General features: G+C 37.9%; 1 protein-coding gene across 2 annotated transcripts in view; it reads right to left on the reverse strand.

Moving 5' to 3' along the window:
* Positions 1 to 325: 325 nt before the first annotated feature.
* Positions 326 to 23,017, reverse strand: part of ranbp2 (RAN binding protein 2) — a 73,389-nt gene continuing 50,697 nt past the window's right edge. For both annotated transcript variants that reach the window (XM_052148995.1, XM_052148994.1), the window contains 5 exons: positions 15,949 to 16,047; positions 15,652 to 15,800; positions 9,500 to 9,773; positions 5,993 to 6,327; positions 326 to 1,162 (listed from right to left, as the gene is read on the reverse strand). In XM_052148995.1, coding sequence (XP_052004955.1) covers positions 857 to 1,162; positions 5,993 to 6,327; positions 9,500 to 9,773; positions 15,652 to 15,800; positions 15,949 to 16,047 — 1,163 coding nt within the window. In that variant the 3' untranslated portion in view covers positions 326 to 856. The remainder of the gene's footprint in view (positions 1,163 to 5,992; positions 6,328 to 9,499; positions 9,774 to 15,651; positions 15,801 to 15,948; positions 16,048 to 23,017) is intronic.

The raw sequence follows: 23,017 nt of genomic DNA on the forward strand, positions 1-23,017 counted from the left end.
GTTTTCTATGATTAAATGTCAGTAATTGTGAAAAAATGAGTTTAAATGTATTTGGCTAAAGTGTAAACTTCTGACTTCAAATGTAGATGTACAGGTGTACCTAATTAAGTGGCCAGTGAGTAAATTATCTTAGCTTGTTAAACACCAACTACTGCAGCAAAAAGACAAAGTATAGCGTCACTATCCAATACCTTCAAAATCACAATTTCTAATGAATAATGGCACGATTTGGAGTTGAGGTGAAATGCAAGATGCCATATGTTTATTATTTTATGGAAGTGCAAAAAATAAGCTCAAGTACACTCAAGAGTTGCTTGGTCTGAAGAAAAAAAAAAATCAAAATCGCAAACTAAACTGTTGTGGTTTTGTAAAGCAACTCATAAGTCAGATGAAATACAGCAAATCTGTTAAACTATTTTAGCTGTCACTAATAAAAACAAGACTAGAGTACAAGTGTGCTGGGGAGGATCATTAATAAAAAAAAAAAAACGGCCCATGCAATGAAGAAACCCAACCATCCAAAAAAATTCATCCTGATCAATGTAGTCCTTATAAACTAAACATGAGGGCACTGTTAGAAGCAATTGTGCATTGAGTTAACACAGCAACATACAAGTTAAAATTAAAATATTGTCATAATGTAAATGCAATTTTAAAGCAAACCTAAATAAATTCTTATTGCCAAACTCCACTGGGTCCCAGTGCGGTCAACTTTATTAGTACACACATTGAAAGGAGGCAAAAATAAAACCAATACATATACAAGTTCTCATGTACATTTACACAACATTTCAGTAAATATAATCCCACACCTCAGATAGGACAAACAGCAGAGTGTCAAACATTTTGTAAAGTGTTACAATTGTCCACAATCTATGATGGTTATCTTTTTCCTGGGTTTACCCTCCTTAGTGCCCAGTTCTCCCATCATCTTCACCACATCCATACCATCTTTGACAAAGCCAAAAGCAACGTGTTTAAAATCTAAGTGCTCTGCCTTTTTCAGGGTGATGAAGAACTGAGAGCTATTGGTATCTCTTCCCAGATTGGCCATAGACAGCAGTCCTGGACCTGTGTGCCTCACTTCAAAGCTCTCATCTTCAAATTTTGCTCCAAAGATTGATTTTCCTCCTGATCCATTCTGGTTGGTGATATCGCCCCCCTAAGAAAGCAGAAAATAAATATAAACACCACAATTAACTAACTAGCAAAAAATTTTTATTAATAAAAAATAAACAAGGGCTTAGGGAAAAAAAATACCACAAAATTATAAAAATGCCAAACATATTTGAAATGTCTGGGTAACAGGACTGGGTGATATGGCTACAAATAAATACATAACTACACTGTGTTTGGGGGAAATCGGCAGCATTGTTTGTTTGCTTGGTTTGTAAAATGTGAAATGCTTTAAATGAAAATATATAAATAAAACAAATCCTCCACGTGCAGCAATGACAGCTTTGCAGATCCATAACACACTTCCAATTATCTGTTGTCCAATGTCTGTGTTTCTTTGTCCACTAACATATTTTTGTCTTTTCGGTTTCAAAAGTGGCTTTTTCTTTGCCATTCTTCCCATAAGGCCTGCACACCAGAGTTTTATCTTTACTGTTGTGCATGAAACTGGTGTTGAGCGGGTAGAATTCAATGAAGCTGTCAGCTGAGGACATGTGAGGTGTCTATTTCTCAAACTATAGACTCTGATGTACTTATACTCTAGTTGTACATTTTTTTTTTTAGCCTACTGGCAATATTCAATATTTATTGATTAAATATGCCTTTGCTCTGAAACGGCTGAACTCTTAGCATTTTAACCAACATCCATTGTAGCCAAATAGAATACTAAATTTGAATGCATTAAGTAAAAATCTAGTTAAACACAATGAAGGACTGTGGATTTAACTTTGATAAACTGTCTCAAGATCCCTGCATTCTATTGTGCTCTGCCCAACTGTCTTTGAACATATGCTCTTGTTGGTTTGACTAAATAGTCATCAAATAGACTGCAGCTGACTGTTCCCATGTCACGCCTAAAACTGAAGGGTGACCATGCCATCTCAATTGCTGCCCTATGACTCTGGAATAATTTACCTCCCATATAAAGCTCTTCCCCAACTTTTGAAGTTTTTAAATCTTTAAAACTCATTTGTTTTCTGTAGCTTATGGAAATATGCAGATTTAGTGGTACTCTTTAATTGTCATTGTGTCTTTCATGTTGTCCTTTGCTATGAGTTTTGTAATAATTGATTTTGTACAGCACTTTGGCCAACTGTCATTGTTTTGTGACTGACTAGACACATTGACAGTATAGCTAAAGCTGAGGCTGCCCCTTCTGACTGCAGAATGCAAAAACATCAAGGGTTTTAACAGAATTTAGGGGGCACGGATTATTATTGACTTTTACATCAAGTGCACTAAATTAACGTTTTTAAAAACAAATCCAAGCAATTCATCATTGCACCCGTAATTCTCTAAAAAGCTTTTGCGCTTTGGTTTCAAAGACAATTGGGCAGAGCACAAAAGAATGCAGGGACCTTGAGATGTTTCTAAAGCTTCAATCTGCTTTTCCTTGACACGTCGTCTTAAAATGTGCACTTCTGGTGCGAGACAATGAAGCACAACGCAAGCAATGTGAAATGCTCCAAGAGTGTCCATCTTGTGTACACTGAATAAACATTTGAAATGGCACAGACAATTTAATGTGCATCCTGTGAAATTGTCTAACTGTCTAAATTGCCAATATAATACTTTTTTTTTTTTCTCCATAAATATATATGTGGCCACAAGTCTAATCAATGCAAATTGTTTACCACAATAACTAAATATATTTTAATAATCTGAATGATTGTATTTATATATTTAAATTATCTTTATCAGCAAATATTGATGTGCAATTATTTAATAACCACATCACAACTTGTTTGAAAATTTGAATCGATTGACAGTATATTTTTGTGAATGAGCAGGGTGTTCATAATTACTACTGTTGTTGTCATTCTGAGGATTCCATTTGTTTTATACAATAGTATAATATTGAATACAGTTTAAGTACTAATACGTGTCACCCGTTCACACAGACATGTAGAAGTTTAATCAAGTTGTAACTTTTTATGGTTTAACAATCACAATACCGTGATTTTTATGTTATTTTGTTTGTGTGGCACTGAAAGATCACGAAATCAGTCTAACTTCTAGGCCCTGGGCTTTTTAGGAATTAAGTGGCCAAATAAAAGTTGCATAAAAATCATTACGATAATCACTATATTCCATAAGCAAAATCACCACGATTATATTGTGAATAATATTCAATATAAAACATTGATCTGTAGCTGTCAGATATCTGGCATTAGCTGTCTCAGTGTTGTTGAATGCATAAAAATATTTAGTGCCGTTTGATTGATCAAACTCAAAAATGCTAAGAAAGCAATTCCAAAACAGCACTAACTTTAAAATAGAATATGAAGGTAAACTAAAGAGCTATGCAATCTGAATAATCATAATATTTATATTTTATGTGTTCTATTAAAACACTTGTGTTATGATAGCTTGAGAATCATTTTCTTGTGTTTTTTTTATGTGTCAGACAGTATGAGGGATTCTGGTCACCAAAACTTTATTCCCACGTCTGGAGTTGGGACGTGGGAATAAAGGATGTTTACTGTAATGGAATTTCCTTAAACACTATTTAAAACAACCGCAAATAAAGTGAGCTATGTCTAAATGGCATAATACATGATCAGCCACAACATTAAAAGCACTGACAGGTGAAGTGAATAACATCTGTTATCTCGTTACTGTGGCACCTGTCAAGGGGTGGGATATATTAGGCAGCAAGTGAACAGTCAGTTCTTGAATTTAATGTGTTGAAAGCAGGAAAAATGGACAAGCGCAAGGATCTGAGCGACTTTGACAAGGGCTAAATTGTGATGTCTAGTCGACTGGGTCAGGGCATCTCCAAAACAGCAGGTCTTGTGGGGTGTTCCCGGTATGCTTTGGTTGATACCCACCAAAAGTTGTCCAAGGAAAGACAACTGGTGAACTGGCGATAAGTTCATGGGCACCCGAGGCACATTGATGCTCGTGGGGAGCGAAGGCTAGCCCATCTGGTCCGATCCCACAGAAGAGCTACTGTAGCACGAATTGCTGAAATGGCAATGGAGCAAATGGAAGGTGGCCTGTTCTGATGAATCATGCTTTAAGATCATGTGGACGGCAGGGTGCGTTGTATACCTGGGGGGAGAGGGGGATGGCAGCAGGAGGCACTGTGGGAAGGAGGCAGGCCGGGGATGATGTGAGATACTCTGGGGGCAGTGTTCTACTGGGAAACCTTGGGTCCTGGCATTCATGTCAATGTTACTTTGACACGTATCACCTACCTAAAGTTTGTTGAAGACCATGTACTCCATGGCAAAATTATTCCCTGATGGCTGTGGCCTCTTTCAGCAGGATAATGCACCTTGCCACACTGCAAAAATTATTCAGGAATGGTTTGAGGAACATGACAAAGAGTTCAAGATGTTAACTTAGCCTCCAAATCTCAATCCGTTTGAGCATCTATGGGATGTGCTGGACAAACAAGTCCGATCCATGGAGGCCCCACCTCGCAATTTACAGGACTTAAAGGATCTGCTGCTAATGTCTTGGTGCCAGATACCACAGGACACCTTCAGAGGTCTTCTTAAGTCCATGCCTTGATGGGTCAGAGCTGTTTTGGCGGCACAAGGGGGACATACACAATACTTGGGAGGTGGTTTTAATGTTGTGACTGATTGGTGTACATCTTCAAATGATAAAATGTAGCATTAAAGTCAAACAAAAGTAATGAAACTTTCACTGTATATGCGCTCTGCACCGGCAGGTTCACACAACTGTGAGGCAGCGAACGCAAATATATCATGTCCGTGGAGTCATACAGCCTCTTCAAGGTGCTTTGATTTTAAATGAATACACTGAACTTGTCTAATTATTGTACTAAATATGAACACCAGAACAAAAGGGAAAACACTCTTACGGTTTATCAAGCACTGAAAATTTGCTCGGTGAAAAACAAACTGTAATCATGTTTAATGGTGTAACAGCCATTTAACAGTACTCTACTTCAGAACGCAGCACAATATATGAAACAACAAGTAATAAAAATATAAGTCATTAATTTTACTCTGTCTAAAAAATGCGTCTTTCCTGCGAGAGGTGCTGAAAGAAAAAAAAAAGGTAGATTCAGCCAGCGCAACAGTCAAAGACAACCATTCAGCGCATATTAGCATCACTGATCTATAACAGAAAAACAGCACAGATGCACACAAAAGCATGATTGAACAGCCCCTAACACACCCTATACTCTTGCCCTATCCTATAACTGACTAAAAACCTGCTGGTTTGTCAGAAATAGTCAAGCTTGTGTCAGGTCGCAGACCTGTATTGCACGTGTAGAATAACCTAATAGTGCAGCGTCGAATAGTTAGCCAAATGTTGACTATCCATGCACATCCCTAGTGTCTTTATATCGTTAATAAATCATGCTTACTTGGGGTTTAGAGCGCTCAGACAAAACTAATGTTTGCTAACATTAAGCAGCAGATGCCTTATGTGTGGAGGAAAAGCGTGTCAGACATTTTAGGGAGGTAATAGCAGACAATCATTTTGATAACTGGCTGTGGCATTTCAGAATAACCTGAGCAACATTTGAAATGTGATGACGATGGTATTCTCTGAGCGACTTATGTATAAAGATGGCTTGAGGCAAAGTCACATGACTTTTCTGATGTGCATCTATAATCCTTTGTAAATTCAAGAAGAATCTATTTGATAAATGCGTTTCCATCATAGTTTCTGCACACGTTTTATATAATACAAAATGTGTCCACCTTAAGCGAGCATATACATTTATTATGTGCATTTTATTGGCATCTTGGTGTTTCCATCTAGCATTTGTGCAATTTCCCCAAAATATGTGGATGGAAATCCATGTAACACATGGACAATATATACTCACCTGACACATGAAGTCAGGGATGATCCTGTGGAAAATGGAATTTTGGAATCCAAAGCCCTTTTCTCCAGTGCACAGAGCCCGGAAGTTTTCTGCTGTTTTAGGAACGATGTGAGAGAACAGCACCATTGTGATCCTTCCTATTGGTTCATCATCTACAGCGATGTTTAAGAACACCACAGGGTTGGTGTCTTGTGAAAGTCCTTCAGCTATGGACATCTGAGATGAGTCCACCTGAGACATGCGACTTTGACAGTTTGTGAAAGTTTTTCTGAAGGTCTCGGCCAGTTCAGGAGTTTTAAACTTGGCGGCAAGCTGCTCAATTTTAGCACCTCCCTCTGTTGGTGAGGAATAGAAATAAATGCAGCAGTTGGCAAACATCCACATTAAAGGTATATTTCACCCCAAAATGAAAATGTGGTTATAATTTATTCACTCATGTTGTTCCAAAGACATATGACTTATATGAAATGCAAAATTAGAATCCTAAATACTCCTTTAAACAGCTCTTTCCGAAAACAATTTATAGTGACCACGTCTGTCACACTAAACATGACAAAAACAACAATGTGTTGTTGTTATCATGTGTGCTATAATCAAAGTCAAACAATAATTGTGTAAGGAACAGACCCTAATTATTTAAGTTAGGATTAGTAAATCTTGATTTTGTTTTTGCATGACCAAACTTCCAAAACTCAACTTCTACTGTAGCATTTTAAAATATTCATCACTGTTTGAATAAGTCAAATCATACTCCTTATACATTACCACAAAATGAGTGACTAATAACAGCCTGTAAAATAACATGTATAAATCCTAAAAAAATAGTACAACCCCAATTCCAAAAAAGTTGGGACCGTATGAAAAATGCTAATAAAAACAAAAGGAGTGATTAGCAAATTATATTCACTCTGTGCTACATTGAAAGCTCTACAAGAACACATTATTTGATATTTATCCTTGTGAATTTGTTTAATATATACACCAATTTCAAATCAGATAACTGCAATATGCTCAAAAAAAAGAAAAAAAAAAAGAAGTTGGAACATTTGTGTGTTTACCACTGTGTAATATCACCATTTCTTCCAACACCACAGGTTTTTGGGCAATGAAGACAAGTTTAGCAAGCAGAATTTTCCCCCATACATCCATTATGCAGGTCTACATCTGCACAATTGTATGGGGCCTTCGTGGCGTATTCATAATGCGCCACACATTCTCAGTTAAAGACAGCTCAGGACTACAGGCCAATCTAACACCTGCACTCTCTGATTACACAGACATGCACTTGTAATCAAGGCAGTATGTGGTTTGCCGTTGTCCTGCTGGAAAAAGCAGGACATTCTTGGAAAAGACAGCGTCTGGATCACAGCATTTGTTGTGCAATGATTTGTTCATATCTACCAAATATCTACTTACCGTAATTTCCGGACTATAAGCCGCAACTTTTTCCCCACGCTTTGAACCTCGCGGCTTATACAATGACGCGGCTAATATATGGATTTTTCCCGCTTTCAAATTTTATAAAAAAAAAAAAAAAAAAACATTCGGTGACGTGCTCAGTTTTTTTGGCAGCGTGAAGCTTTCATTAGACCAATGAAATTGCCGAACGGGTTAAGGTCAAAACAACTTTTTTTGTTTACTGTTTAGATTAAATCGAGCGCGCTCAAACTTCCCATCATTCTGGTTACGGTAGTAATTTTGTCACCCTCAAGACACGGAGAAAAGCATATGATGCTGCTTTCAAGTTGAAGGCGATTGATCTGGCTGTTGGAAAAGCAAATAGATCTGCTGCACGGGAGCTTGGTCTTAATGAGTCGATGATAAGACGTTGGAAACAGCAGCGTGAGGAATTGACTCAGTGCAAAAAGACAACTAAATCTGAGGCTATTCAACTCCGACACCGAAGGAGATGACTTCAGTGGTTTCAGTGCACAGGACGAGGAAGATAGTGACCAATGACTTTCTTGGTAGGCTACTGTTTACTGCAAATGTTTTATTACAAGCCGTGTGTGGCAGCGGGGGCGTGGTCAAGCGCCCGTCCGGGAGAGAAAAGCTGTGTCTAATTTCAAGTGCCCTGCTTCACGTGTCCTTCTTGGGGAAAACTGTCACACGGTGACAAATTAGACATAATTTAGCTCAGGTGTAAGCGCTCTTACCGCTTTTCTCTCGGACGGGCGCTTGACCACGCCCGCTGCCACACCGTGTTTCGTTAAAGCCTATTTATTTTTGTTACAAGCCGTGTTTCGTTAAAGCCCTGAGTAAAGTTTCAATGTACGGTAGGCACCTGCGCTTATAGACAGGTGCGGCTTATTTATGTTTAAAATAATATTTTATTTAAAAATCAGTGGGTGCGGCTTATATTCAGGTGCGCTCAATAGTCCGGAAATTACGGTAAGTATTCCTGAGCCCATGTCATGATATCCATTAAAGACAAATGATGGTTTTTAACACTGTGACGTCTGAGGGATTGAAGATCACACTCATTCAGAAGTGGTTTTAGGCCTTATCCTTTACGCACAAGATTTGACAGGACACCTTGAATCTTTGAACTATATCGTGCACTGCAGAGGGTGAAATAACTCAAATCCTTTCAATTTGTATTTGGGCAAAATTCTTCTCAAAGTGCTGGATTATAAACTGACACATCAGTTGGCAAATTGGCAAGCCTCGACCCATCTTTGCTCTGAGGGCTTTTATTGGATGCTACTTAAATACTATAACACGATTGCCTCACCTGTTTCACATCACTGTGATATTTCAACTCATCAGATTGTTATAAGTCCTAAATTGCCCATCTCAACTTTTGTAGAAATTGTTGCAGTCATCAATTTCAGAAAAGGTACATCAACAAAAAGCAATGTTGTTGATTAGGTGGTCGTTATACTGTTTTTGTTTGAATATAAGTCAAAGTACATTTAAAAATTTCTCCTTTTTGTTTTTATTGGCATTTTGCACACTTTCCCAACTTTTTTAGAATTGGGGTTGTATTGTGTTGTGTTAAAAGATACAGCTGGGAGGTAACAGTCACAGTTAGAAACTAAAAACTCAATTTCAACATCATATATAAAGCTGGGAGTTAACTGTTAGAGCTGTCGAACTTGTATTGCATAAATAACGGATTCGAAAATTCCATGACTTTAAGTTGTTTTTCCATGACATTTCCAGGCCTGGAAAACAATTCTAAATTCCATAATTTTCCCTGGTGGATTTTCAGTGAATAGCTACTAAACTTTGAGTCCGTTCCTCATACAAGTCCATCGGATGACTACATTTGCCACATGAGTCATATGGACTACTTGAATGGCCTTTATTTTTTAAATTCAATGAAAAAAAAAAAAAAAAATCAATTAAAATAATAAATAAAGTTAAGGAAAAGAGTTGTGGAAATATTCTTAAATTGGATTTTTGTGTTCCACAGAAAAACAACAGCACACAAAGCATGAGAGAATCTAAATTTCTGTGTAAACTCTCCTTGTGAATATTATTGTGAGTTGGACTGCTTTGTACCTGTATAGTCGGTAGCGGTCCATACCAACGCATTGGTCGAAGTGTTCATGGGCTTGAGCTCAATATTCTTGGTGATGGGGTGGTTGGCACACACTTTCAGCACCTGATCTCGTCGCATAAGCACACGGTAGCATTTCTTCACAGGATGGAAGAGGATCTTTATGTCTCCTACACCACGCTCTTTCCACTGGTTGAGCTCACGGTCCCAGCGGTAGAGCTTAGTCCTTTCCTTGAACAGGATCTCCTCATCCTCCTCACCAGACTTCACCTCAACCTGCAGATGCACACCCACAAATCCAACAGCTCCATCATTTAACTGTATTACACTGCTTTACCAATCAATTTTCATGACATTTCCAATCATTCATGATTTCAAATATGGAGAATTTAGAAATTATTTTACAGATTGTTTTATAAATATTTCCATTTGCATGTCAGGTGTCAATCTTGTTTTTATGATTGACATTCTTTACTGATTCTTATAAAAACAGAACAAAACACAAAATATAGTGCATTCATAAAGTATTCAGACCACATTTTTGTTGTCACAGCCTTATGCTAAAATGCTTTAAATAAAAAATAAATAATTCTCACAACAATCTACACTCCATTCCCCATAATGACAAGGCAAAAATGAGATTTGTTATTACTTTGCTATATTACATTAACATAAGTATTCAGACCCTTTGCTATGATACTTGAAACTTAGCACAGGAGCATCCCATTTATCTGGATCATCTTTGAGTTTTCTACACTATGACTGGAGTCCACTATGGCAAATTCAATTTATTGGACATGATTTGGAAAGTCACACACCTGTCTACATAAGGTTTCACAGCTGAAAATGCATATCAGAGCAAAAGCAGAGCCATGAGGTCAAAGGAAGTGCCTGCAGAGCTCGGAGACAGGCTGGTGTCAAGGCATAGATCTGGGGAAGGCTACAAATCAATTTCTTCTGCATCCCAAAGTGGCCTTCATCACTCTAAAATGGAAGTTTGGAACAACCAGGTCTCTTCCTAGAGCTCGCTGCCCAGCCAAACTGAGCAATCGGGGGAGAAGGGCCTTAGTAAGAGAGGTGACAAAGAACCTGATGTTCACTCTGGTTGAGCTCCAGAGATCACGTGTGGAGATGGGAGAAACTTGCAGAAGGATAAACATCACTGCAGCACTCCACTGATCTGGGCTTTATGTCAGAGTGGCCAGATGGAAGCCTCTCCTCAGTGCAAGACGCATGAAAGCCTACTTGGAATTTGCAAAAAAAAAAAAAAAAAGCACCTAAAACTACTCATTCAGCCGTTATTTAAATGACATGATATTGTGATAGTTCTGTTTCGTGATACTTTCGCTGTTATCATAACACAAGACATTAAAGGGTTTATTCACCCAAAAATGAAAGTTATCCCATAATTTACTCATCTTAAAGCCATCCTAGTTGTAAATGACTTTCAGCTTAACACAATCAGAAATTGCATCCATGCATTCACTGGCTTCCTCTATCCTCTGTGCTTCCGCGTTTGTCACTTCTTACCGGAGCTTACACTACACCTAGGTCATTAGCCCGAACTGAGACTCTCATGTTTGGCTGAAAGAAGAATGTAATATACAACTAGAATGACTTGAGGGCGAGTAAATTATTGACTAATTTTCATTTTTGGGTGAACTAACCCTTTAAGGGATCGTGACAACTAGGGATGGTCATCTCGCGATTCGGTTCGATATACAATATGTTCACGCTTTGATATCTAACTGTTCACATTAACTGCAGTAATGTTGTTAATGTAAACAAATGCAATCTTTTTGTAAAGTGTTACCGTTATTTTACTGTGTGGTGCATAAACATGTATAACTGCAGCATATAACTTGCAAAACTGTGGCAAAAGGCATTTAATTTTTTTTTTATCTTTCAGTATCGGCCGATCTTAGCGTTAAAAAATTGGAGATCGGTATCGGCCTCAAATTTCCTGATAGGTACACCACTAATTATGGGGTATGGAGTAGTGTTGTGCCAGTACACAATTTCAGTAGTCGGTACCGATACCCGTTAAATTTCACGGTTCTCGATATCAATTTCGATACCACAGCAAAAATATGCTAATATGACAATGTGCTATTAAACACACCAGTTTAGTTATTTAAAATTATTTTAATAATAATTATTATTTTCCCAAATTTTTTTTTTAAAGTTTAATTTAATCAAAATGGTGTCTAATCAATAAATTCTTAAAACTTAACAAGTGAAAATAAAATTAACATGCCATTGCTTTTTTTTTTTTGCCAAACTTTTATTTCAACAGATGTCTTGCTTGTGATACTTTGGTTAATTATTATTATACAGAAAATTACATTTCACAATAAAGTTGTAATATATTTGTATTCAATTTCAGGCATCTAGATTTTATTTTGAATCGTGCTTTTATTATGACGTGTTTTTGCCGTATGCTTCACTTTTCTGGATAAACAGTTTGCGACACTGCGCAGTGTGATTATTGAAGACTTAAGTCACGTCTGAAATTTCATCTCTTTAACTGGACTTTAAGTCTGATGAATGAAATGTAGCACACAGTTTGAGTGTTTGTATTTTAGATTACTGGTGTTTGTGTATGTGGTCATTTTGAAATGTTAAGTTTTCAAATGTATTACTGTGACACTTTGGTTAACTGTTGTTTTAAATCCGAGCTGAGATTAGAGTGCAGATGCTATGATTTTAATTACCATTCTTTTCACACCATTCTTTGTAAACCCTAGAAATGGTTGTGCGTGAAAATCCCAGTAACTGAGCAGATTGTGAAATACTCAGACCGGCCCGTCTGGCACCAACAACCATGCCACGCTCAAAATGGCTTAAATCACCTTTCTTTCCCATTCTGACATTCAGTTTGGAGTTCAGGAGATTGTCTTGACCAGGACCACACCTCTAAATGCATTGAAGCAACTGCCATGTGATTGGTTGATTAGATAATTGCATTAATGAGAAATTGAACAGGTGTTCCTAATAATCCTTTAGGTGAGTGTATATATACAGTGAGGAAAATAAGTATTTGAACACCCTGCTATTTTGCAAGTTCTCCCACTTAGAAATCATGGAGGGGTCTGAAATTGTCATCGTAGGTGCATGTCCACTGTGAGAGACATAATCTAAAAAAAAAATCCAGAAATCACAATGTATGATTTTTTAACTATTTATTTGTATGATACAGCTGCAAATAAGTATTTGAACACCTGAGAAAATCAATGTTAATATTTGGTACAGTAGCATTTGTTTGCAATTACAGAGGTCAAACGTTTCCTGTAGTTTTTCACCAGGTTTGCACACACTGCAGGAGGGATTTTGGCCCACTCCTCCACACAGATCTTCTCTAGATCAGTCAGGTTTCTGGGCTGTCGCTGAGAAACACGGAGTTTGAGCTCCCTCCAAAGATTCTCTATTGGGTTTAGGTCTGGAGACTGGCTAGGCCACGCCAGAACCTTGATATGCTTCTTACAGAGCCACTCCTTGGTTATCCTGGCTGTGTGCTTCGGGTCATTGTCATGTTGGAAGACCCAGCCTCGACCCATCTTCAATGCTCTAACTGAGGGAAGGAGGTTGTTCCCCAAAATCTCGCAATACATGGCCCCGGTCATCCTCTCCTTAATACAGTGCAGTCAGCCCTGTCCCATGTGCAGAAAAACACCCCCAAAGCATGATGCTACCACCCCCATGCTTCACAGTAGGGATGGTGTTCTTGGGATGGTACTCATCATTCTTCTTCCTCCAAACACGGTTAGTGGAATTATGACCAAAAAGTTCTATTTTGGTCTCATCTGACCACATGACTTTCTCCCATGACTCCTCTGGATCATCCAAATGGTCATTGGCAAACTTAAGACGGGCCTTGACATGTGCTGGTTTAAGCAGGGGAACCTTCCGTGACATGCATGATTTCAAACCATGACGTCTTAGTGTATTACCAACAGTAACCTTGGAAACGGTGGTCCCAGCTCTTTTCAGGTCATTGATCAGCTCCTCCCGTGTAGTTCTGGGCTTATTTCTCACCTTTCTTAGGATCATTGAGACCACACGAGGTGAGATCTTGCATGGAGCCCCAGTCCGAGGGAGATTGACAGTCATGTTTAGCTTCTTCCATTTTCTAATGATTGCTCCAACAGTGGACCTTTTTTCACCAAGCTGCTTGGCAATTTCCCGTAGCCCTTTCCAGCCTTGTGGAGGTGTACAATTTTGTCTCTAGTGTCTTTGGACAGCTCTTTGGTCTTGGTCATGTTAGTAGTTGGATTCTTACTGATTGTATGGGGTGGACAGGTGTCTTTATGCACCTAATGACCTCAAATAGGTGCATCTAATTTAGGATAATAAATGGAGTGGAGGTGGACATTTTAAAGGCAGACTAACAGGTCTTTGAGGGTCAGAATTCTAGCTGATAGACAGGTGTTCAAATACTTATTTGCAGCTGTATCATACAAATAAATAGTTAAAAAATCATACATTGTGATTTCTGGATTTTTTTTTAGATTATGTCTCTCACAGTGGACATGCACCTACGATGACAATTTTAGACCCTCCATGTTTTCTAAGTGGGAGAACTTGCAAAATAGCAGGGTGTTCAAATACTTATTTTCCTCACTGTATATATTCAATTATGGCAGAAACCTCGGGGCTGAGGGATTAGTGAATATTATTGCTTTATTGATTTTGCATTGAAAATTATGTTTTTGTATATATATATATATATATATATATATATATATATATATATATATATAATTATTTTTATTTAAATCAAATACATTTCTTAATTGTATTTGTTTTTATTATTGAAGTGAAGTATACCATCAGGCAAGAATCTGTCTAAACATGCAGGCAGAAAATTACTTGCACAAATGAAGATATAAAAATAATCATAATGATGATAATCACTAAAATATAAATCATGGTTTGAAGTGAACGTGTTTTTGTATTATTTTATATAGTTTGTATTATTTTACAGGCTGCAGAGTTGCGTTCACAATAAACTGCTCTGTGGAAATAAAGTAAACTGAAATCAAAGCACCTCCTGAACTGACATGTCTGAAATCATTTGCAGCACTTGTAAAAAATAAAGTGTGAGATTCTTAGATGCACGTGTTCCATGAGACTGCACGCCTCTGTATAAGCGCGTCATACATGCGCATATACAGCTTTTCTGTCATCTGTGCTTAATATAATAAAGTGTTCCTTCAAACACATGTCTTTGTGTCTACAGGCGAATTATTTGTAATATTAATTTAACAGATTAATTGGGAAAACGACCCAAATATCGTCATGACAATAACATGGTCAAAGGCATCAGCTATTGGTAATCTCTCTGACCATCACTGATCCCGAGATCATAGTCTGTTTGCTCAGTGCGGGCTCATTATTACGGTTTAGTATTTCTCTGTAATGCAGAAGCAATGTTACTTATAACATTCTTTCTCAGTCCTGGAACTCAAACTATTTTCTGATACTAGTGTTTTTCCTTGATGCCTAAACACAGCCAATCACCAGCACTTTTAGATTTGGGCACATCTAGCATGCTACATACTTATTACTGACGTTGAAGAGATTAACTCCTTAGGTATTGAAATTTGGTACACGAACGACAAGACATTTTTCGATACTCAATTGTTTAGAGGCAATTCGGTCGGTGCCTAAAATGTATCGAACACGATACCCAGCCCTACCATGGACAATTTCAAATTCCCTGACACATGACCATGAAAACCCTGATTGCAATTTGACTGGGCAAGAAATTTTTTTTAAAAAAGCTTAATATTTTGCAGCAAATTCATTAAAGCAAAGTGTGTACAGCAAGTTCTCGGTGTTAAAAAACATTCTCCTATTCCAGCTGAATATGCAGAGACAACCATATGTTTGCCATTTGTAGGTTAATTTCCTCGTTAAGCGTAAACAGTCTTTGTGGCATTATAAAAATTCCTGTTTTAATCAACCCGTCCAGCCAGACAAAACAGCATTGACTCAACCAATGACATGAGTTTGGGGTGGGATTCTGATTGACCAATAGAAGACTGTGGTAAATTCAGAAAGCTGTTTGAAAACTATTTGTATTTTTGCAATTCAGTAGGTTAGCAAACTGGCTAAATGGGGAAAAAATATATAGTAATAAAGAGCAGTGCACCTCTGGCAAGGAAACAATAGGCTCAAAGTGGATATCATCATTCTTAGGCGATTCATCATCACTGTCCTCCTCTTCTCCTTCATTCTGTTTCTCTGGTGGTGCACATCCGAACACACTTGCTCCAGCATTTGCCCATGAAAAATTAGTATCTACACAAATAAAACAGCAATTAGAAAACCTAATAGTTTGCAAAGATAATAGACTGCCAATTAGCCAAGACAAACACTTACACTTTAAAATAAAATAAGGTCATTAGTTCGGTAGTGAGAAGATATTTAATGTACACCAAGGACCCACCTTTTTGGCCAAAAGCAAATTCGCCTGAACTTTTTGCCAAGTCTGCAAATGAAAATCCACCAACAGACTGGAATGACTCAAATGCAAGGAACGGGGCACCTGTCAGGACACCAAAGAGGAAAACAATTCAGTAAAACTGTGCAACAATCCCTCAATATTATAGTTTACCCAATTTATAGTACCCCTTTGAAAATGAATTGCTTGTTACTGCATGATTGTACATACCATATACATGTCAATTTATGGAACGATATATGAAATTTCAATATATGGTGAACCATAAAAACATGAACCATATCAAGGTAAAACTCTAGATTTCAAAGATTGGAACATTGTTTTCTGTCCGTGTGATCATAAATGACCCGTCAAACAACCTCTCCCATTTGTGCTTTCTACAAAGTTTACAGGGTTCGTACAAGATCCAAGATTAAAGTCCTTGAGTTAAGCTTTTAGAAAAGTACTGGAATACCTAGAAAATATCCTTGATTTGTTAAAAAGTGCTGGAGATTAAAATGGACCATTTCTTCTGTCTATTGTGTGTCCATCAAAGATGAGATCCCCCACTACACTTCAATTGAATAATGTATCTTAACATCCTTTGTTCATTAGTCAGATAAAAAAAATGTAAAATAAATATTAATTTGAACAAATGAGCTACAACAACGAGACTTCTATCATATTAATTTATGAGCAGAAACACCTATGAGAGTCTAAGAGATGCACATTAAAGTGACAGTAACATTAAAGTGTTTATGCAAATTAATGTAATTTTGGTAAATTATTATATATACACAAAATGATGATATACTATTAATTAATAGAATGTAGAATTTATATATTTTTTTAAAAGTTAAATGTGATGAGATCAAAATATTACAAAACAAATATACACTTTCAAATACTTCTTCAGGACAGGCTCAGCCTGAAATGTCCTTACAAAAACATTTCATGCTAAATTTGCCGCAAACTCGCCACTGATCATTTTCACATGCAAATGAGTTTTGCGGCAAATTGTACATTGTTGCAAAAAAGTGAACCTACAGCATACCACTACTGGCGAAGAGCTGCAAACTTCTGGCAAACATTTGCACAGAATTACAAGCTCATTTGCATGCAAATATAATGAGTTCTTGCACCAAGTTGGCCAGAACTCTCGATTTTTTGTGAGGGTGTAGCCCACTATTTTTGAAGGTTAACTTGTTTGTGATCTTTTCTTATAGTGAAAGGTATAGGAGAATAAACTGAGCATATTGTGTCAAAGGGGCCATGACACTCATTTTTATTTTTTATTTTTATTATCTTCCCCGAGGTCCACTTATAAAATCAGCAACGTTTTTTGCACCAAAACGGTCATAATTTAATAATATATATTTTTTCACCCTGTCTCTGGTCCTCTGTCTCAAAGCTCGGTTTGAAGCTATCTGGCCCTTTAAGACTTCATTGTAATGCCCACTATTCAGATTGGCTAACATCCTGCAGTCCCTCAAACACAGCCATATTTTAAACTTTATTGAAAGAAAATGAACAATTTATAAAATTATATTTCAGGGTTAACATTTCATCTGAATGTATCAAAATGTTCACACAAGCACAGCAACTATCAAATGGTCATGACATCTGAAACATTCGTGAATTAAACTGTTACCCGTAAACCGTACTCACGGGTCTTGTAGTGTTTAACTGCTGCAACTTTCAGTTCCTTTGCAAAGCTTGAATCGTATTGTGACTTGATCACAAGCAATCGGCTCTGACATGAGCCAAAAACACACAATCCTCACTGAAATGTTCTGAATATGCAAATGTAATGCAGTCCATGGTGATGTTGGGTGCTTCAACAGGCCAAACGCTGGTCTTCACAGGAGCGACAATTCGCAACTTCTGTGTTTGTTTACACACAGCACTGCATGCGTTTCTCCCAGTCAATGGCTGCAGCCGAATGAGATGCATTTTTAAAACGTGCACATGTACCACTATTGAAACATGACACACGTCGCCAGAAACCTATTGAAACGAATAGACGTCCATCTAGTCCAAGTTTACAAAAGACCAACAATTAGAAATAGTACAGATGTGTGCAAAAATGCCTTTAAAACAACAGGAAACAGCGCAGCAGAATGAAACACAATGGAGGACTACTATATAGAGTTCGAACTTGATATCGCATCTTTTAAAAGCGGCACAAGATGCACGATAGCGGTCAAAGCCGTTCATCCAGTGTAGAAAAACATTTAAATCCAGATAGGCACATGAAGGTGTCCTGTGTAAGTCCCCTTTACTGTAGATGAATCTCCCATGACAGGCCCATGTCTTTCCTCTTCACCTGTGTAATTGAGTAGTGAGCACCAGTGGGTGGGGCCAATGGTACAATGATGAAAAATAGGCATTGATGTCTTGCTGAAGAGACAGTCATTAGCAGATTTATTTGGTCCTTGTGACGTCACAAATTCCAAACGGCCCGTTTCCACAACCTGATTTAAATAAACACTTTCTATTAAGGAGGTGGTTTTCAGTTCTGAAACTTACATTATGATTTTACAGTACAATGACCTTTAATGTCAAATGGAAAATGTATTCCTCATGTCATGACCCCTTTAAAGAACTTGATTCTGATGAGAAATTAATTAGCATTTTGCGAACAAATAAATACATTTTGAAAGTATATTTTCTGCCATACTTTGTCATTGAAGTTTATTATATCAAATCGTGAACATTTTGTATATCGAACTGAATCACAAGATAACCATCACGATCCCTTAAAGGGTTAATTCACCCAAAAATTTAAATCAGCCCATAATTTACTCACCCTCAAACCATCATAGTTGTATATGACTTTCTTTCAGCCAAACACAATCGGAGGCATGTTAAAAAAATATCCTGGCTCTTCCAAGATTTATAACGGGAGTGAATGGTACCTTAGATTTTGAAGCCCAAAAAAAGTAAGTCCATCCATCAAAAAAGTAATCCATACGGCTCCAGGGGGGTTAATAAAGGCCTTCTGAAGTGAAGCAATGCATTTCTGTAAGACAAATATCCATATTTATAACTTTATATACTATAATCACTGGCTTCCGGTAACGGCCATCGAGAGTGTCAGTTCTGGTGTATGACGTAGGTGTAGTGCAATCTCTGGAGAGAGGTGATGAACGCGGAAGCACAGAGGATAGAGGAAGCCAGTGAATGCGTGGACGCAATTTCCGATTGTGTTTGGCTGAAAGTCATTTACAACTAGGATGGCTTGAGGGTGAGTAAATTATGGAATAATTTTATTTTTTAGGCGAATAAACCCTTTAATGTCTTGTGTTATAATACCAGCGAAAGTATCACTAAACCAGGGTATCTGCACATTTTTTAACAGCAAATTTAATAACTTTTAAGACCTTTTTAAGTCCTCTAAAAGGAAAATTTAAGACTTTACCTCAACAAAAAAAAAAACAGGAAAATGTTCAGCGCAACAACACAGAATGATGTGTTGTGGTACAACTCACCAGAGCCACGCTCAAAACAGGTCAAAGGGACGCGAAAACTTTTATACCAAGTGCTGATTCACCTTACAACCCTGACATGGTTGACTATGTATAAACTATCAGCTTTTAAGGTACTTCAGGTAATTTCTAAATTCTGGCCCCTCATAGCAGTTTGAAAAAGACATGGAAGACAGCCCCAGGACATTACAGAAGCCCACAAATACACAAAAGTTAAAGTATTCATCATACTTGATCTAAATTATGGGTAAATGTGGCTGCCAAATAGCCTTGAGCTGGGTTTGGGGGTTCTCCCCCAAGAAAATGTTATTCAGGGTCTGATAGTGTTTTCCATGTCATTTCAGACACAGATAAATGCAAGCACATTCAATAATCTATGCATAGACCAAATGAATGAAGATCCAGTCAGACAACTGTAGGAAAGATCAGGATCAGAAATGTATTTAAAAGTGCTTTGTTCAGCAACTACTTTCAGTACTGTGCATCAAACTTCCAATATGGTCAACAATGGGATTAATGCCAATCTGGCAATCCAAAGATATACATGTATAACAGTATACAAACAGAATAGCATGAAAACAGTCATGCTTACATGGGATGACGAATAGAGAAACAGCTTCGGACTTCCCTATAAAGCTTTTATCCAATGCGACTTACAATTGCTATATATGTCAGAGGTCGCATGCCTCTGGAGCAACTAGGGGTTAAGTGTCTTGCTCAGGGACACATTGGTGTCTGACAGTGGATTCAAACCCGGGTCTCTCACACCAAAGACATGTATCTTATCCATTGCGCCATCACAGTTCGAAAGGTTTGAAGCGAAGTACAAGCAGTACAGCCCACTGCAAGTGTTTGCAGTGGGCTGTTTACAATAATCTCGCGAGACACTTTCCAAGTGTCTCTCGATATCCCTGCTTTGTTCCTTTCTGTTGCGTTTCATCTAGCATTCTGTATGAACAGCCCCTGTTCCAGCAATGGCCTCAGATACATACTGTAATCACAGTGAGAATCAATGCCAAAGCACAACCAAGTTCAGCTGAATACCACTATTATCTGGGAATCAAATTCTGTACAAACATTGTAATTATGGAGTACCGTAAATATGGTACTACCATTTGAAAAACACTGGTACAGCCAGTATTCTGAAGAATGAGTACTGCATCACCAGTATGCCATGCAACACTAGTCGATACATTTACTATCAGTGGGAAGAACTGCCTTTATTTATTTACATGTGAGAGCAACCAGGAGGAATGAAAATACAAAGCAGGCCATGCAAAAGCAAATTATTCATACGTAGCAATCCTTTATGGGATTATTAAAGATGTTATTGATTTAAAAGTTGTTGATGAGTACATGAACAATATAATTTAATTGTAAAAATATAAGTAGTGTGTGAGTGTAGGGAGAACAAAGGAGGTCGAATAGGCCGATAACGGATTAATCAGCCGAAAGTTTTAAAAATTGATTTATAGGAAATCTTTGCTTTTCCTTACTACAATGGGCACAGACAGAGGCTAAGAGTCCAAAATGAATAAAATCCCAGATGCAGTTATAACAAGCAGAAATAAATAAATAAAAAGATATGGTGCCTAATGTGGAAAGTGGTTGTGATAGACAAAATGGGAGAAGGCTAGAGTGGAGTGTATATTCTTTGACATCAGAAAACATGGCCACATCGCTGCATCTAAACAGTGTGATTTTATGTAGTGATTGTTATAAAATTAAATATATTGTGATGTTGAACAGACTATTTGAGCAGCTGGTTCATGATCACAACCGCTCCAGTCATTATGACAACCAATTTTGCTGGTAAACATCAGCACGAATGCAGATCACACCGGTTTGTTCGTATGTGCAAAATGGTTAAAATCACCTGGCTAATATTGTGTAGGTCTCCGTCATACTACCAAAAAAGCTCTGACCCAATCAAGGCATGGACTTCACAAGACCTCTGAAGGTGTCCTGTGGCATCTGGCACAAAGACATTAGCAGCAGATCCTTTAAGTCCTGTAAAGTTGCGAGATGAGGCCTCCATGGATCGGACTTGTTGGTCCGGCACATCCCATAGATGCTCAACCTTGAACTTATTGTCATGTTCAACAAACCATTCCTGAACAATATTTGCAGTGTGGCAGGGTGCATTATCATGCTGAAAGAGACCACTGGGAATTTTTTAATAATGTTGCCATGAAGGTGTACATGGTCTGCAACAATCTTTATGGAGGTGGTATATGTCAAAGTAACATCCACATGAATGCCAGGACCCAAGGTTTCCCAGAAGAAAATTGTGCATTCTGTGCCATCTCTTCCTCGGGTATACAAAGCACCCTGCTGTCCACATGATCTTAAAGAAAACATGATTCATCAGAACAGGCCACCTTCTTCCATTGCTCCATGGCCATTTTCTAACGCTCACATGCCCATTGTAGACACTTCCATCAACGAACCTTGTCACGGTTTACCGGCTGTTCTTCCTTGGACCACTTTTGGTGGGTACTAACCACTACATACCAGGAACACCCCACAAGACCTGCCGTTTTAGAGATGCTCTGAACCGATCACATTTTGGCCCATGTCAAAGCCACTCAGATCCTTGTGCTTGCCCATTATTCCTGCTTCTAACACGTGATATTTAAGAACTGACTGTTCAACTTGCTGCCTAATATACACCACCCTAGACAGGTGCCACTGTAAAGAGATACTCAATGTTATTCAGTCACCTGTCAGTGGTTTTAATGTTGTGGCTCATTGGTTCTCAACCTGCGGCCCGTCACGCATGGAAGTGTGGCCCGCGATATGCTACCCACATTTAAATAATAACTTTCAGTTTTACAATTTGTTTTCATTTTTAAATTCATAAAAAAATATATTATATATGTAGCCTATTAAACCAAATATAAGTTTGAACTATTACATTTTTTCATCTTATAAAATTTAGGTGATCATGTATTATTTTTAGACATGTGCAGACCAACTATGTGAGCACGTAGTTACGTGAGTTCATGCGATTACGCAGTTAACGAGCACATGCAAGCGTGCTTTGGAAGAATTAAAACAGTCATCAGCAGTCATTAGGTAAAATTGGAAGCAAAATGGACAAAATTGTTATTAGGGGAGAGAAATGAAATGAGAAAAATGACAAAGGAGGAACACATACAAACAAGAAGAGTCGAAGCATCAGCAGTGAAGGTAGGAGAGTGCTGGAAGAATGGAAGAACCGGCAGCCTTTCTGCTTGCTCTGTAGCAAAGTACTGGGCATATGCAAAACCTACAATGTCAAAAGACATTTCGATACCACCCATGCATCATTTGACTAGACATTCCCAGCTGGATCTCAGGACAGAGCTCTCAAGATAACTAATCTTGACAAAAATGCGATTGCTGAACAGAACATAATGCAAGCTAGTTTAAAAGTGTCCCAGGCCGTGACATTAGCAACGTAAAAAATTTCATGGCTCCTTGCCAAACACGGCAAACCATTCAGTGATGGGGAACTAGTTAAAAACTGTTTTCTGGAATCACAATGTCTATTTGATGATCTGAGCAACAAGAGCAAAATAATCCGCAGGATAAAAAGTTTACAG

This window comes from Xyrauchen texanus, chromosome 18 (assembly GCF_025860055.1).
Source record: "Xyrauchen texanus isolate HMW12.3.18 chromosome 18, RBS_HiC_50CHRs, whole genome shotgun sequence".
In the NCBI taxonomy this organism is placed as follows: domain Eukaryota; kingdom Metazoa; phylum Chordata; class Actinopteri; order Cypriniformes; family Catostomidae; genus Xyrauchen; species Xyrauchen texanus.